This window comes from Rana temporaria, chromosome 4, assembly GCF_905171775.1.
Source record: "Rana temporaria chromosome 4, aRanTem1.1, whole genome shotgun sequence".
NCBI classification, from domain to species: domain Eukaryota; kingdom Metazoa; phylum Chordata; class Amphibia; order Anura; family Ranidae; genus Rana; species Rana temporaria.
The window spans coordinates 368,766,694-368,784,226 of record NC_053492.1 but is presented as its reverse complement, the minus strand read 5'-3'; the positions used below and the strand labels follow the sequence as shown (position 1 = coordinate 368,784,226).

The window sequence follows — 17,533 nt, the reverse complement described above, 5'->3', positions numbered from 1 at the left end:
GATCGTTTCCAAAGTTAGGCACAGAGATAGGCAGGCTGAACAGCAGTTCCGCCTGCGTATCTCTTTTGAGAATTTGGCCCTTTGAGCCTAGAATATTGCACCTTTTCACAATATTCTAATTTTATGAGATTGTGTATTTGGGGTTTTTTATGAGCTGTAAGCCATAATCATAACAATTGTTACAAATTACGGCTTGAACTATCTTGCTTTGCATGTAATGAGTCTATGGCCCCATACACACGATAGAATCCATCCGCAGATAAATCCCAGCAAATGGGTTTCTGCGGATAGATCCTATGGTGTGTACACGCCAGCGGATCTGTTTCCGCGGAGAAATCTCCTCTGGGATGGATTCCAGCAGATCGGATATTTGCTGACATGCACAACAAATCCATCTGCTGGAATCCATCCCGACGGATGGATCCGCTCGTCTGTACAGACTCACCGGATCCATCCGTCCAAAGGGATTCCCCGCACACGTCGTAATGATTTGATGCATGCGTGGAATTCCTTATATGACAGCGTCGCGCCCGTCGCCGCGTCATAATCGCGGCGACGGTGCGACACGTCATCGCCAGAGGATTTCCGCGCGGATTTCAATGCGATGGTGTGTACACTCCATCGCATAGAAATCTGCGGAAATCTTTGAGAGGATTTATCCGTGGAAACGGTCCGCTGGACCGTATCCGCGGATAAATTCTCTCGTGTGTATGGGGCCTTACTCATATATTAGTGTCACCTTTTAAAGCGGAAGTAAACCCATCGGTTTGATAGTTTAAAAAAACAGTTAACATTCCCGGCATGCCGGAAATGCTAGCTGTCAATTTTCTTGTGCTCTCAACCAAACTGTCAAACCATCCAATGGCTGGTTTCATAACTGATCACATGTGCAGCATCATGGCAGTTGCAGATTAAACAGAGGCCAAGATGGCAGCTTCCTTGGCTAAAAACGATACGAGGGTTTACTTCCACTTTAAGTTGCATTAGTGAAATAAATGAACTTTTGCACGATATTCAAATTTTTCGAGTTTCACCTGTATAACAAGGGTTTTTTTGAGATATTTTTTTTTTTTTAATAAAAGACATGTCAAACATTTGAGTGACTTTATTTCTAGATCACGACTTTCCTTTTGTGACTAAGTAGGGGTGCTATGTACCCAATATTCATTCATGTGGGGGTATCTGGGGGCCTCTATATTAGTAAGGGGGCTTCCAGATTCCAAAAAGGCCCCCACAACCACTGGGCGAGAGTTGTGGGAAGAGTTCCTTGTCTTAATCAACATGGGGACAAGGTGCTTTGCCAGGGCGGGTCCTCTTGGCAAGGCACCCCACCACATTGAGGGCATACGGACTGCTATGGTTCAGGGGAACATTTTTTTGTTTTGTTTTTTGCGACCCTGCCCAAATGTAGTCATATGGGGAGAAGAGCAGGTCATTAACCCCGGGTAAGCTTGAACACTTACAGCCATTGAGCTTACACAGAGATTAAGCCCAGGCTCCAACAGATGCATAGAAAGGTGTGGTAACATAGTGCAGGTGAATGTTAGTGAGTGCAGGCATGTGTTTTTAAAAGAACCTGTCACTTGCTAATTCAAAAAATATTTACTTAAAGGCATGCAGTTAATGTGTAACCCCATTTTTAGTGCAAGAAGCTGTCAAACCTCTTTAATCTAAAATAATGGTCATTGAATTTATGACAATTTTGTATTCACATTTCTTGCAGGTAACAATGGAAGACCAAATCTGACTCCAAGGATAGGCAACAATGGGAACACTCCTTCTGCTAGTAGAAATGGGAATATTGGGGGACAAAGGTTGATTTTTGGACCTGAAGGAACAAAGTGGGTAGGGCAACTTTATATATAAATATTCATGTGATTAATTGATTGTGTTTGCTAATAACAGCACTTTGGATACTGTATTTTGATGCATACAAGCTAAACCTAGTTTTTAAGTTTTGTATAAACTGTGGAAGTGTTAAAACCCTGTCAGGTTTACATTGCTGTCTCTGTCCCAGGTGAGCTCTGTAGTGGCACTGATGTGGCACAGGTGGTGTGGCACTGATGTGGCAGAGGTGTGGAACTGATGGGCACTGTAGTGGCACTGATAGCAGAGATGAGCACTGTAGTGGCACTGATGGGCACAGGTGGCAATGATGGGCACTGTAGTGGCACTGATGGTGGAGCTGGTGGCACCAATGTGGCACTGTAGGGCACTGATGTGGCACAGTAGTGGCACAGGTGGCACTGATGTGGTGCTGGTGGCACAGTAGGGCACAGAAGAGCACTGATGTGGCACTGCAGGGCACTGCTGAGCACTGCTGGGCACAGGAAATTTTTTAAAGGCTTACAGATGGGCCCTTGATCTCTCTCCTCTCCACACACACTGTATCGGTGTGAGGAGAAGAGAGAGCTGAACACCTGGCAGACCCCAGGTTATTTATAATCTGATCACTCCATCATTGGAGCGATCATGTGGTAAAAGCCCTTTACCACAATCTGTGACACGCGGGTCCTGTGAACCACAGGGAGCACGATTCTGGTAGGACGTCATATGATGCCCGCCCAGAGTTACCCGACCGTGCTGTAGCTGTCATTGCGCTATGGCCCGGTCGGCAACTGGTTAATTAGCTCACATAAAGCAAAATTTCACCAAAAGCTTATTCTGATCAGATGCTGAGGGTTATATACAAATGATCTTTCCCTAACTAAGGCCCCATGTACACAGCTGCTGCTAAACTGACGTTCAGAGACAGTTGGACACTTTTTTCAACTACCCCTGAGCTCATTCAGTGTTATCTTATGTGTACATGTACACAGGTTTGTTTACTGTTGTTTTTAGGGAGTTGTGTGTATAGTGATATACCAGAAAAGTGCAGCACAATAATATAAACCAAGATAAATAAATAATTAAGAAAAAATGCGGATAAAATATCCAAATTTATGTAGTGAACAGTCCAAGAAAATAGTGATGGATAATTAATAAATAAATAAGAGTCCACAAAATATTCCACCAGTGCTGAAGAATTCACAGGTGTGACAATCCCTCCACCTTAGGGCTATCTGGGTACTCTCACCTTCCAGCATGGACCCCTGAATCAACAGGAAGTCATGCAATCAGAATAAACATGGATCAGATGCCTCAAAAGCGTCTCCTAAATAACAGCTTATACTCCGGGAAATGAGCGGTCTCCCTTCACTCAGCAGGCAATGTAGGATAATGCAATAAGAAAAGAGGATCTAAGTGCTCTCCGTTATACTTAAAAAAGCATTTATTATAAAAGTATACAGGCTACTCACATTCAAGCTGAAAATATACAGCATGTAATGGTAACGAGTCTGTGGATAGCAGCGGGTGAAGACATACGTAGCTACCTCCCCCGTACGCATTACATTCGTAACATAACTTCTTCAGAGCTGAGCCCGCGAACCCGGAGCCCGCGAACACGGAACCAAGATGGGTGAAAATGGATGCGGCTGCAGCGCTGCCATTTGGGCACTGGAACAGCTTAGTTTTAAGGTAAGTTTTACATAATGTGCTAGTATGCATTGCATACTAGCACATTATGGCTTTACTTTTCAGGAAGAGAAAAAAAAGTCCAGCGGTTTACAACCGCTTTAACTTAACTATACTTAATTGTCTGTATTTATACCTTTCAGAGGGAGCATCTGTTTTTTTATTATTTTATAGAAAGCAGCGTCAGTAAACTTTATTTCAACTCTTATATATGTGTGCACTGCACTCTTGAATGAAAATACAATTGTGGCGCTACTTAAGAAAAGATAAACAAATACAATAGGTTAAACATATAACATGCAGTAACAAATATAAGCTTCACAGTAGCGCACTAATAAAAAAGTGAAAACAAAAAATAAGTGTCCATGAAAGAATATATAAGCACACAAATGTCCATAAACAATATGACAATATTGCAACCCTGTGCCTAAATAGTCCAATTAAATGGGATCAAGTAGGTGTTAAAAACGTCAGCTGAAACACCAAATATCCTCCACCAAAGTGATATGTGGCAATTCCACTCCCTTAAGAATAAAGCTCACCAGATGTAGTTGCCAGTCACTCTCGCAAAAAGCGCCTCTGTAGATCCCCAAACTTCATCCAGGTGGTAACATCAATCTCCTCATGTGAAGATAAAATTCGAGACTCCACTAAAACACCTTAAGGTAACCGTTTATTTAAAAGTGATGCACCTACATCATAAAAACATAGAGCAAGATTCACAAAGGCTTTACGTTGGCGTATCTATTGATACGCCGCGTAAGTTAGAAGATGCGCCGTTGTATCTATGCATGCTATTCATGGAGCTAGATACGCCTGAATTTCAGCTTCCTCCGACCGACGTAAGTGTTAGTAGGCTGTCGTATCTAGGGTGCATATTTACGCTGGCCGCTAGGGGCGCTTCCGTAGATTTACGCGTAGAATATGTAAATTACCTAGATACGCCGATTCACAAACGTACTTGCGCCCACTACGTCGTTTACGTAAGGCTTACGTCCGGCGTAACGTTACCCCTGCTATATGAGGCGCAGCCAATGTTAAGGTATGGGCGTCGGAACAGCTGTCGAATTTTACGTCGTTTACGTAAGTGGTACGTGAATGGGGCTGTGTGTAGGTTACGTTCACGTCGAAAGCATTGAGCCGACGTATCTTAGGGAGTATATGCGACGTGACTCTGAGCATGCGCGCGCATGCGCCGTTAGTTCGGGAAGTCATTTACATGGGGTCACGGCTAATTTGTATACAACACGCCCACTACCTTTCACATTTAAATTAGGCGGGCTTACGCCTGCCTATTTACACTACGCTGGCGCAACGTACGGCGCCAGATCTTTCTGAATACTGTTCTGGGCTCCCTGATTTACGTCGGCGTAGCGCATATGATATGCGCTACGCCGGCCAAAAGGTACGCCGCTGTACCTGAATCTAGCTCATAGTATTTTAACAAAATAGTCTTTGAGTAAAACAATCTCAATCATGCTGGGTGCCACAGTCCTGCGAACTCACTAACTAATTGTTCACATGCACAGGGTCACAGGGGGTCCCCTGTGAGACGAAATCGGAAGTGAAAAGACGTGTCAGGCCAACTAGACTTGGATGTCAAGACGGTGACCCTGGAAATGCGATCAATTATTATTACTAGTCAACCAACATTCAAATTCTTCTATAGCCTATGGGCTGAGCATTTGACCGGAAATGTACGATTGCGGTGTCGTACAGTTTAAGAATCTTCTTAGAACTTTCGACAGACACCATAAGCCTTCAATGACAGATTTGACGTTTGTATGTTTTTCGTCGTTCATGTCGAATGGTCTACCCCAACACTGTCTCTATAATGTTGAATCTTTCCTCTATATGTAGAATAATCTATTAGAGTTAAGATTAGGCACATTCGACCACAGATTCGATAGACACAGATTGCTATTGTCAGCGTCACGTCGAATCTCCTATCTATATTAAACTATTGTAGCAACGAAAACGAAAATAAAGCATTTTTTTATGTAGGATCTTTCGGATTTCGGATTCCGCTCGTTCGTTTTCGTTTGTTAAAACGATAACGAAAATACCCGAAATTCAGACGAAAATGCATTCGGACGAAAACAAATGCACATGTCTAGTATGCATTGCATACTAGCGCCCATTATGTGCCACTTACTTGCAGAAGAAGCCACAATGTCACCGCTATCCCCACTGTGTGGCTGCATCCATCTTCAACCCCTCTTCCTTCCGGGGTCATGGACTCTGGCTCGGTTATTGGCCGGAGTCTTGTGACGTCACTCCCGCACCTGCACTCGGGAGACAATGGTCATGGCAAAGGCACTATAGAAACGGCACGATTGAGCCCTTTCCTGAGTGCGCATGCAGCGATGACGTCAGTGCAAGCGTATATTGCGAATATGTCCTAAACCACATAGGTTTAGGAGATATTTCCAGTACCTACAGGTAAGCCTTATTATAGACTTACATGTAGGGAAAATTGGTTGTACAGGGTTTACAACCACTTTAAGGGAGTGGAATTGGCACATATCACTTTGGTGGAGAATATTTCGTCTTTCAGCTGAAGTGTTCCACACCTACTGTACTTCATCACATTTAATTAGACACCATTTATGCACTAAGTTGCAATATTTTCATATTGTTTATGGACATTTGTGTGCTTATATATTCTGTCATGGACATTTATTTTTTGTTTTCACATTTTTATTAGTGCACCACTGTGAAGCTTATGGCCCAGATTCTCAAAGGACTTACGACGGCGTATCGCCATGTACGGCGTCGTAAGTCCGAATGAGAGCCGTCGTATTTATGCGGCTGATTCTTAGAATCAGTTACTCATAAATTTGGCTAAGATACGAGCGGCGTAAGTCTCTTACGCTGTCGTATCTTAGTTGCATATTTACGCTGGCCGCTAGGTGGCGCTTCCGTAGATTTCCACCTCAAATATGCAAATTAGCTAGATACGCCGATTCACGAATGTAAATAATTTAAACATTTCATATAACATTTAACTTTTTTTGAATAAAAAATGACAACATGAGGAATATGAGGAACATGAGGAATATTCTAATTTTGATTTTGACCTGTTGATTAGGTACCCAAATAATTTAATGAATTTACCAATCTAGCTTCTCATATAAAAAAAAGATTAAAATTTGCCTCACTGACAGCTACTTATCCTTAAACTATTGTTCTGAAGATTGAGCCCTGGTTCACACTGGGCTGCGGGAGTGAAGCCGTGCGAGTTCAGCTGAACTCGCAGAGCTTCACTCCCGCTGGCAGTCCCGATTTTGGCCGCGATTTAAGAGACATCTGTGCAGGTTTCTGCACAGATGTCAATGTAAATCGTGGCCCGAAATCGCAAAAATTAGTACAGGAACTACTTTTTGAAATCGGTGCAGCGCCGCAGATGCGGCGTCGCACCGATTAGGACGGTGTCATTGCTGACAATTGCCGGCAAATGCCGCCGATTTGAGATGCGATTTCACATATGAAATTGCATCTCAAATCGAAGCAAATCATACCCAGTGTGAACCTGGGCTAAAAGAGATAAACTAAAGGCTAATACTAACTTCCTATTTCTTTCTTGGGAGAGAGATCTGCACCTGAGAGAATTTGAAAAATGTGACAATGAATGCTTCTGATGGCTAGAAATTTTCTTTATACCCCCCCGATAAAGAGCTACATAGATTGCTTACTGAGGCACTCAGTGGTTTTGTGACTGAAAAGCTGGTTTAGCAGTTGAAATTGATAGGAAATTGCCATATACTGTACCTCTATATGGCAATAAATTAATCTTTAGAGAAACAAGAACCAAACAAAGATAAATACACTAATTTACAGGACAGATAAACAGAACATTTAAAAATATCAAATAAATAATAGAAGACTATAAAGTCTGAACATTAAATAAAAATGAATGAGAATAAATAAAATGTTTAGCCACCAATGTATATTATTTGATGCATATCACTTGTAGAATATTTTGCCTTTACAGTTTGATTGATTTTAGGTTGTAGATTTAAATCGTGGGTTGGTCCTTAACCCAGAAGGACGATATCTTCAGGATTCTCAAGGAAAGCCTCTACGTATACAAATGGGAGGAGATGGTCGGACCATTGTGGGTATGTAAACTCTTCACTTATGATTCCTGACATACAAGTCTTTCCTTATCTGTTAAAAGCATAATAAAGGGTTACTCACTTTTGTTGCCAGTGGTTTAGACATTAATGGCTGTGTGTTGAGTTATTTTGACAGAAATTTTACACTGTTATACAAGTTGTACACTCACTACTTTGCATTGTAGCAAAGTGTAATTTCTTCAGTGTTGTCACATGAAAAGATATAATAAATATATATATATTCAGACAAGATGTGTGTGTGTGTGTATATATATATATATATATATATATATATATATATATATATATATATATATATATATATATATTTATTCATATATATTCAGACAAGATTTTAACTTTGCTAGGTGTGGCTATCAATCTCTAAGGCCGCGTACACACCATCGGTCCAAACCGATGAAAACGGACAGAAGTTCAGTTTCATCGGTCCAAACCGTCCGTGTGTACGCCCCATCGGTCTTTTGTCCTTCGGACAAAAATGAGAGAACTTGCTTTAAAATCGAACCGATGGACCGCTGACCGATAGGTCCAAACCGATGGTTAGTACACAAAAGCATTGGTTCAAAACCCGCGCATGCTCAGAATCAAGTCGACGCATGCTTGGAAGCATTGAACTTCGTTTTTTTCAGCACGTCGTGTGTTTTACGTCACCGCGTTCTGACCCTGACTGATCGGATTTTGAACGGATGGTGTGTACGCACATCAGACCATCAGGCCGCTTCAGCGGTGAACCGATGAAAACGGTCCATCGGACCATTTTAATCGGATGGATCAACCGTGTGTACGCGGCCTAAGGTGTATAGTTTTGACCGCAAGATACTTCCTACAAAGCATCTATTGAAGATGGTGTTTGGCAAATTAATTTGAAATGGGTGGCTCGAGCCATAATAGAGAAGTGTCATTCTGCAATTAACAAACAAATACAATTATTTGTTAAAATAACCACAATGTTAAGGCACAACGTGTTTTAATCTTGGTTGCATTGGGTATATCCAATGACTAACCAGTGCAGCTCGTCTATGCATGGGAAAAAAAGTGTTTGTAGTGGACTAAGAAACACCATTATTGCACTGCCGATAACTAAAATACATTTTCTGGTCTGAAGAGTTCTAAATGCATCACTATATACACAGGGCATTTTAGGACTTTTGAAAATTATTTGAACATGTGCATACTAGAAACCCCCAAGAGTCATTGCCATTATATATTAGTAGCTGCTATTGGGACCAAGGGTAGATTTCTATTCAATTATTTACTCACAGGTGGATCATATAAAAGGTTACTAAAGCAAGCACTCCTTGTATACTTGATGTCACATACCTGAAAAAGGCCAAGTTAATGGGAGGGGTTCCTTTACAACTCCTGTTCAGTACACCCTGGAGTTGGACACAGAGTGTAACAGGATGACAAGTGTCATGGGTGCCTGCAATTGTTCCAGAGGCAGCAGAAGATTAAAAAACTGGAGATGCTTGGACCAGGTCTATGCAGGAAGCTTGTATGCAGATCAGGCACAGGAACTTGCAGATACAATGAGAAAAGCCATAATCAGGGCGAGTCAAGTCTGCAACAGCTGGACAGCAGAGGTACCAAGTCAGATGCTGAAATTTAGGCCAGGTTGGATGATAGAAAGGCAGAACAGATACTAGGCAATGCGCAGAAGGTGTAGTCAGGATAACAACCAAGATTAGCAACAAGAGGTTGGGAGACAACACAGTCAGGGGTCAAGCTGGGTTAAACAATGAAAAGCAGAACGCAGGTCAGGTCACAGGTCAGAGGAGCCGAGTTGTGATATGCAAGCCAAAGCTAGTGCTGAACATGCACTGCTATGCACTTGAACTTCCTGAGACTTGGTTAAACACCAGTCATTCATTGTAGGTTAAGTAATACATTTTGTATTGTATTTGTATTGTCACCTTACATTGTTTCTTGTAAAAAAACAAACAGATATGAATGGTACTCCCGTTGTTAGCCCAGATGGTTTACCTCTGTTTGGACACGGAAGGTTCAGTAAACCAGTAGCAAGTGCTCAAGACAAGCCTGTGCTGAGTCTAGGAGGACGGCCTCTCAGGGGACTTGAAGTGGCAAGGACAACCAGAATTCCTACAACAAGGATGGTCACTACTCCAATTCCAACTACTACTAGCACAACCACCCTTCCTCCAACAACCACTACACCTGAACCAACAACTGTTGAACCAACAACAGAAGAACTAGTAATACCTACATGTGCACCAGGCTCTTATGCACAGTATGACGAAGAAGGAAATATGATTGTGGGTCCTGATGACAAGCCTGATTGTTATACAGAAGGTAATATGGAACTGTATGTTTTCTTTGTTTAAGGGCTCGTTCACACCATAGGTGCATACATTCACACCAACAATGCAGATTTCACTTGCAGAGACATCAGTTTCACATCAGTTTACATCAGTTTTCATGTACGTTGACATAAGTTTTCATGCGTGTCAGTTATGTGCCCTGTGCACACCAATGTTGTCATGTCAGTTTTTTTCATGTGCAGAAAACGGCATACATAAACATACTGCATAAACCTGCACATTGTGGTGGGAACAGGACACATAGAGAACAGTTTTTGTTTTTTTGGTGCCCTTGCAGATGCATGCACCATGGTGTGAACAAGGCCTTAAAGTTTTGCAAATAGTGAATTTGGATGTTTTTTTGTGTGCAAAAGCAAGATTTTGTGACAACTGTGTAGTAAAGAACTTTCTTTGTGTGTGTGTGGTGATCCGCCTTCATCAGATGCCTTTTTTTTCTTTAACAGATATATAAGAAGCAGTGAGTGAGACATATAATGTAGACAAGGGACAAATGGGAAGGCTAGCAATAGAGCCATACTAAGGGGCAGATCCACAAAGAAATTACGCCGGCGTATCTATTGATACGCCGGCGTAATTTCAAAGTTCCCGCATCGTATCTTTGTTTTGTATCCTACAAAACAAGATACGATGGCATCTCGTCTTAGTACGCCGTCGGATCCTAGGTGCAATTTTTCGGCGGCCGCTAGGTGGCGTTTCCGTCGAATTCCGCGTCGAGTATGCAAATTAGCTAGTTACGGCGATCCACGAACGTACGTCCGGCTGGCGCATTTTTTTACGTTGTTTGCTTTCGGCTTTTTCCGGCGTATAGTTAAAGCTGCTATTATGAGGCGTACTCAATGTTAAGTATGGCCGTCGTTCCCGCGTACAATTTTAATTTTTTTACGTCATTTGCGTAAGTCGTTCGCGAATAGGAATTTGCGTAGAATGACGTCACCGTCGTAAGCATTGGCTGGTTCCGGTTTAATTTCGAGCATGCGCACTGGGATACCCCCACGGACGGCGCATGCGCAGTTAAAAAAAACGTCGGGTCACGACGTATTTACATAAAACACGCCCCCATCATAGAGATTTCAATGGCGCGCCATTACGCCGCCAAAGATACACTACACCACCGTAACTTATGGCGTGAATTCTTTGTGGATTCGAAAAAAAGAAAATAAGTTACGGCGGCGTAGTGTACGCTACGCCTGCATAAAGATAGGCAGATCTTTGAGGATCTGGCCCTAAGTGAGCGTTGTCTGACTCTTGGAGCATAAACTGAGCAGAGAACACAATGGAACAGTAAAGTAGAAAAGTGTAAATAAAGATGGTGGAGATATAAGGAAAAGGGAAAATTAAAAGAAAAGGAAGAGACATAACATATGGCAACACACAAAATATATATTACATTTTTTAAATGTCTTCTACTGCATTCCTTGTTTTATATACAGTAAGTGGGAGAAAAGATTATGATGTGTAAATCCAACATTCTTCAATTTTTAAAAGACAATGGGCCAGATTCAGAAAGAAGAGCGGCGGCGTAACGTATCGTAGATACGTTACACCGCCGCAATTTTTCATCGCAAGTGCCTGATTCACCAAGCACTTGCGATGAAAACCTATGCCGGCGGCCTCCGGCGCAAGGCGGGCCAATTTAAATGGGCGTGTGCCATTTAAATTAGGCGCGCTCCCGCGTCGGACCTACCGCGCATGCTCCGTTTCCGAACTCCCGTCGTGCATTGCGCGCCGTGACGTAATTTTTTCGAACGGCGACGCGCGTAGCGTACTTCCGTATTCCCGGACGGCTTACGCAAACGACGTTGATTTTTAAATTTCGACGCGGGAACGACGGCCATACTTTAGACAGCAATACGCTTGCTGACTAAAGTTAGGGCACCTAAAACGACGACTAACTTTGCGACGGGAAACTAGACTAGCGGCGACGTAGAGAACGTGAAAATCCGTCGTGAATCGCCGTAACTCCTAATTTGCATACCCGACGCTGGTTTACGACGCGAACTCCCCCCAGCGGCGGCCGACAGTGTAAAACAATTACACCTGTCGGATCTTCTGGCTATCTATGCGTAACTGATTCTATGAATCAGTCGCATAGATAGAAACAGAGATACGACGGCGTATCAGCAGATACGCCGTCGTATCTCCACTGTGAATCTGGCCCAATGTTTTAAATCTTAGGGATTTTGATCTGCCCAGATTTCCATATGAGCATTGGTATTTCTAGTATAGTGGAAGCCCTGGGGCACTTTGGGGCATTGTGCTGTCATTAGGAGGGGCTTCAAGGTATATAGTTAAATAGAAGATGAATCTTCTCATTGCTTAATAGGCATACATATGCCAGTCCTCATACCCTCAAAATATTTTTAAAATATATGTATAGTCATTTGTGTTCTCGAGGGGTAAATGCATCTCTCTATGTGTCCTGGTGGGTATTTTCAAAAAGACAGAAGTGATGGGAAATCCAGTTGTTAGATTTGTCATCAGAAAACTTTGGCAATACATATACTTTAACTACTGTGCCATAAGCCAGAGTCTCACAGACATATAAATCCCAGCATCATCATTTTAAAAATAGAAACTCTTCTATTACATATGCATTTTGTACATCAAGTATTGACATAGAGCTAATGCTACACTAAAGGAGAACTTTATTTAAATAGTTAGGGACTATATAGAAACCAGCAACAATAAACTCTTTGGTCAGGAGATTGTAATTAAAATATAACAAATAGATTGCAGGGGTCAGGAACATATAGGGCCAGATTCACATACATTTCCGCTACGCAGCGGCGGCGTAACGTAATCCATTTACGTTACACCGCCGTAAGTTTGCAGCGTAAGTGCCTGATTCACAAAGCACTTACCTGTAAACTTGCGGCGGTGTAACGTAAATGCGCTCTGCGCAAGCCCGCCCAATTCAAATGGGGCGGGCACCATTTAAATTAGGCGCGTTCCCGCGCCGAACGTACTGATTCTATGAATCAGCCGCATAGTTAGGACGGGCGGATCACAGAGATACGACGGTGTATCAGGAGATACGCCGTCGTATCTCTTTTGTGAATCTGGCCCTCTGTGTATATAGTGCAGGGTTCAGGAGTACATGACGTTTGACCCAACATACAGAGTGCAATGGTCAGGGGTATTTAACGTACAACTCAATGTACAAAGTGCATTGGTCAGGAGTATGTAACGTGTAGTCTACTGTACAGAGTGCAGCCATCAAAAGTATGTATAATAAGAAGTATTCTGACTTCAACTGTTGTGATAGCGACTAACCATGAGGTGTGATCTTGTGGGGTGGAGGGGGGACTTGTGCTGTAGAGCAGATCTCTACAGGCTGGAATTGGGTGAAAGGAAAGTGGAAGATCAGTGCCAGGTGGGTAGAAGTTTGCACAGCTATAATGGCAGATCCTCACTGCTGGGCTAGCAGTGTTATAAGAGGAATCAGCAGTTTTATGCTGCCTACAATGTAGATGCATGTACTTTGACCTCTGCATAACATACTACTGACCCCTGCATACTGCTTACTCCAGGACCTCTGCCCTGTGTGTTACATGTTAAATACCCTGCACCCTGTAATAAATACTCCAGACCTCTGCCCAATTGCATACTAAAGAGCCCTGAATGCTACATACTACTGGCCTCTGAACTCTGCATTATGTTCTCCTGACCCCTTCACTCTGCATTACATACCAATGATTTATGAACTCTGCATTACTTATGCATGACCCCTGCACTCTGTGTTATTTAGAACTAACTTCCGCACACTGTTTATTAACAACCCCTAAAATCTGCATTCAAAAATCTGCAATCCTCTCAATAGAGTCCAATTCCATCCTCTCAATAGAGTGCATTTCCACTACCCATTCATTCACTGATTGGGATTGTACTATTTTAAACAAAGAGAGGGTACTCTTTCCAGCTATAGACTTCTCCCCTTGGGCTTTCTTCCTTGATGGGGTTATGTGGAGACATAGACGGAACCAGAACATCTCTTTACTAACTATATTTTTATTCAGCATTGTTTGGCCATCATTTGAATAAGAGGTAAATAGATCTGGTGAGTGATTTAAACCACTGGGGTGTATCCTGGAGATTGTACAGGACAAGTACTTTATTAGCACAAAGAGTGGAAGCCTGTTCACCAGTCACACCTGTCAGGTGGAATGTAGTAAATTACAAAATTGACATTGTAGTATCCTACAATAACTGTGAGTGGTGATTAATTGGCCATTATCAAAAATAAATTAAACATTTAAGAAATATAAGACCTGCTGGTCATAAGGTCATGTATAGTGTCATGGACAGTATTAGCAAATGAAAATGATTCCTTCAATTTATTACCTTTTTCTTATCCATGCAAAAATAAATTTGTATACCAGAGCCACAATGTAATGTATTTAGTGTAGAATCAGGCTTTTGATATTATTGTATTTTCAACATGAATATTTTAGGATAGAAGGAGACCATGGCACATGGTTTCACTTGTATAAGTGCTTATTAGTTTTTGGGATGGTACCTTCTTCTTCTTCTTCTTCTTCTTCTTCTTCTTCTTCTTCTTCTTCTTCTTCTTCCCCTGATTGGCCACCCTGCACCATTAGATAATTGGGGTAATAACAAAATGCCATTTATATTGATGGCCCAGCATTCACATCAAGGTTGTACCATTCAAACTGGATGTAAGAGGCCCATGATGCAGATTGCAGGTTTTGAGTCAATGGATCATTGGGCTAATTTGGTCTTCTCTTCTTACTCATCCTGTTTGTTGGTCCTTATGCTATCTTCGTACCAGCTATATTTTGTCATGCTGAGGATATTGTTATGAATCTGTAAGTATTAATCAGAATTTATGCATCATTTTGGTAAATATGGTACATCAAAATCTATTTTTCCTGCAGATCACTATATAAAATAAGCTACATAGGAGAGGCAGTACAGCATCATATCTGATAACCTATCATGTTGGTGAATACACCAAAATCTATATTTCCTGTAGATCACTATATAAAACAAGCTACCTAGATGAGGCAGTACAGCATCACATCTGATCACCAAAAGGGATGCTTTAGTTTTCCACATTTTCAAATTCTGCTATCAATTTAGGCCATTTGTTTTTTACCTGCCAGGTCCAATCATGCTGCAAATCATGCTGCATGCAACTAGAGGGAAACACAGAGGACACATGTTTTTCTTTTTGAGATAAGCTGTTGTGTCTTTTAAATGGAATAATGATGATTAGGTTTGAGGTAACAGTATCTGCTTTTTGATCAAACCTTAGAGATTTCTCTCTTTGGAGAACTATGCAAGCTCCTTGTCAGATGTTGGGTAATAGCTGGAACAAGTCCAAAAAAGACCAAAAAAGAGACAAACAGACAGAGCAGGAGAACTAATATTTTACATCTTTACCATATTATTCAACCAGGCTAGTCAACATTATTTCCTGGAAAGAATATCATTTAAAAAGGACTTGTGTAAATGTTTAAGAGTAAGGGCTCTTTCACACGGAGCGGACCGTTTCCGGGTCCGCTCCGTGTGTCTCCGTCGGCTCAGCGGGGGTCCCCGCTCAGCTGTCGGCGGATAGGGCGGTCCGTGTGTCCCGCTCTGCCCTATGGGGAACCTGATGCAGACGGACCGTCTGTCCGTCTGCATCAGTTCCGCTCCGCCGAACGGAAGAAAAATAGGGTTTCTTCCGTTCGGAAAAGCAGATCCCGACTGACGCGGACGCTAGCGGATGCTCCATCCGCTAACGGACGCGTTCCCATAGGGATTCATTACAAGTCCGTTAACGGACTTGTAATGAGCGGACGAACGGTCCGCTAGTGTGAAAGGACCCTAAGATAGTCAAATCTAAAGAAAAATAAACATTTATTAAAATCAGATCAGAATAATATACATTTGGGGGGGGGGGGATTTACTAAAACTGTAAAAGACAGAATCTGGAGCAGCTGTGCATAGTAACACATCAGCTTCTATATTGAGATTGTTCAAGTAAAGCTGAATTTCAGGTATGTTTTTTTTTCAGCTTGTTCCAGTGTGGACGAATGTACGTTTACATATTAGGTAATGCACAAAGTTCAGGAGTCGGGATTAAAGTTGTTGTATTGACCGCTTTGTGATGTTTATAGCAGATATTCACCTTGCATGCAGCCGCTGACATCAGCGGAGCATGCGCTCTGAAGGTCCGGCGTGTTCGGGAGTGACGTAATTGCGGCTCCAGCCACTCACATCGCTGGAGCCCGCAAACCCGGGACGTAATGTCGTGGTAACATGTCGGCCCACTCAGCAGTGGCTGGGCAACACTGCAGGGGGGTTAATTCTAAGGTAAGTATTTCATAATGACCTAGTATGCGATGCATAATGCATTTGTTTTTTGTTTTTTTTGGCCATACAACTGTTTTAAGTAACACCAGTGTTCAGGGGTCAGGATTAAGTAACACCAGTGTTCAGGGGTCAGGATTAAGTAACACAGGATTAAGTAACACCAGTGTTCAGGGGTCAGGAATAAGTAAGGAAGAGAGAGCAGGCCCTGAACTCGGTGTATTACTTAATCCTGTTCCCTAAACTATGTGCGTAACTTAGTCCTGACCCCTGAACTTCAAGGATCAGGATTAATTAACAGTGAGGTCAGGATTAGGAGTTAAAGGATCATGCAGTTACTCACAGATTGCTACTTGTTTCTGTCAACCCCTGCCCAGGGTCCAGCATCATTCTGGGAGTTAGATTGTAATCTTTGCAATGCATGGCTCCAATTTACAAAGCACAAAAGTAAAAGTGACACTAGTAAAGTGGTCTGCACATACCAACAATTCATGTTGCCATGTATGTGTAGCACCTGGTTACTTCTAAGAACCGGAGCTAGTCTAGATTTAGAAGGGGTCCGAGAATTAGTTAGCTCTGACCATGCTGATTCGCTTAAATTTGGGTCTCTGTCTCAGCTTGGCTGTGCTGTGGGCTAATTCTGTCACTTCTGGGGTGCTGATTCCATCCCAGTACGACAGGTGGCAGCAGTGGAGTCGAGGTTTGAGTGCTTTTCCCCAATAGCCAATCAGAAGGGGTTTTCCTCACTGTGCATGCTGGGGGAGGGTATTTTGAGGCAGACGTCATTGGTCTGGGTTCTTCTTTCAGTGTGGCACCCACCTTTAGGGTGACCACATCACTGCGCCCTGTCGAAATGGCCTTCCAGGCCAGGGTGCGCGTGCCACGCGGTGTTCCTGGTTTCGGGACCACAATGGTCCGGAACATTTGAGCTGTGGCAGGGCCCCAGTGATCGACTGGGTCCCCAATCTTGAGAAGATCCAAAGCGTTGTTCCTTTGAGAGGAAGCTGTTCGGTAGGGGAGTCCGCCTGAGGAGAGCCAAGAGAGGCTGGCAATCCAATAGGGTCTCGACCATCCACCGGGGATCAAGGTAACCGGGTATGGATAGGCTGGACGTTGGTCACCTATCAGTCGATAATCTAACTGCAAACTACCTGAAGGAGATCCAGGTGCAAAGCCTAACAAGGAGGTTTATCTCGGCTATCTCAATTCTAAGGAGGGTCTGTG

The 17,533-nt window shown here is 42.7% G+C and overlaps 1 protein-coding gene across 1 annotated transcript in view; it reads left to right on the top strand.

Moving 5' to 3' along the window:
* Positions 1–17,533, top strand: part of FNDC1 (fibronectin type III domain containing 1) — a 322,095-nt gene that overhangs the window by 200,566 nt on the left and 103,996 nt on the right. The window contains exons 9-11 of the mRNA XM_040350922.1: positions 1,724–1,845; positions 7,526–7,637; positions 9,600–9,965. Coding sequence (XP_040206856.1) covers positions 1,724–1,845; positions 7,526–7,637; positions 9,600–9,965 — 600 coding nt within the window. The remainder of the gene's footprint in view (positions 1–1,723; positions 1,846–7,525; positions 7,638–9,599; positions 9,966–17,533) is intronic.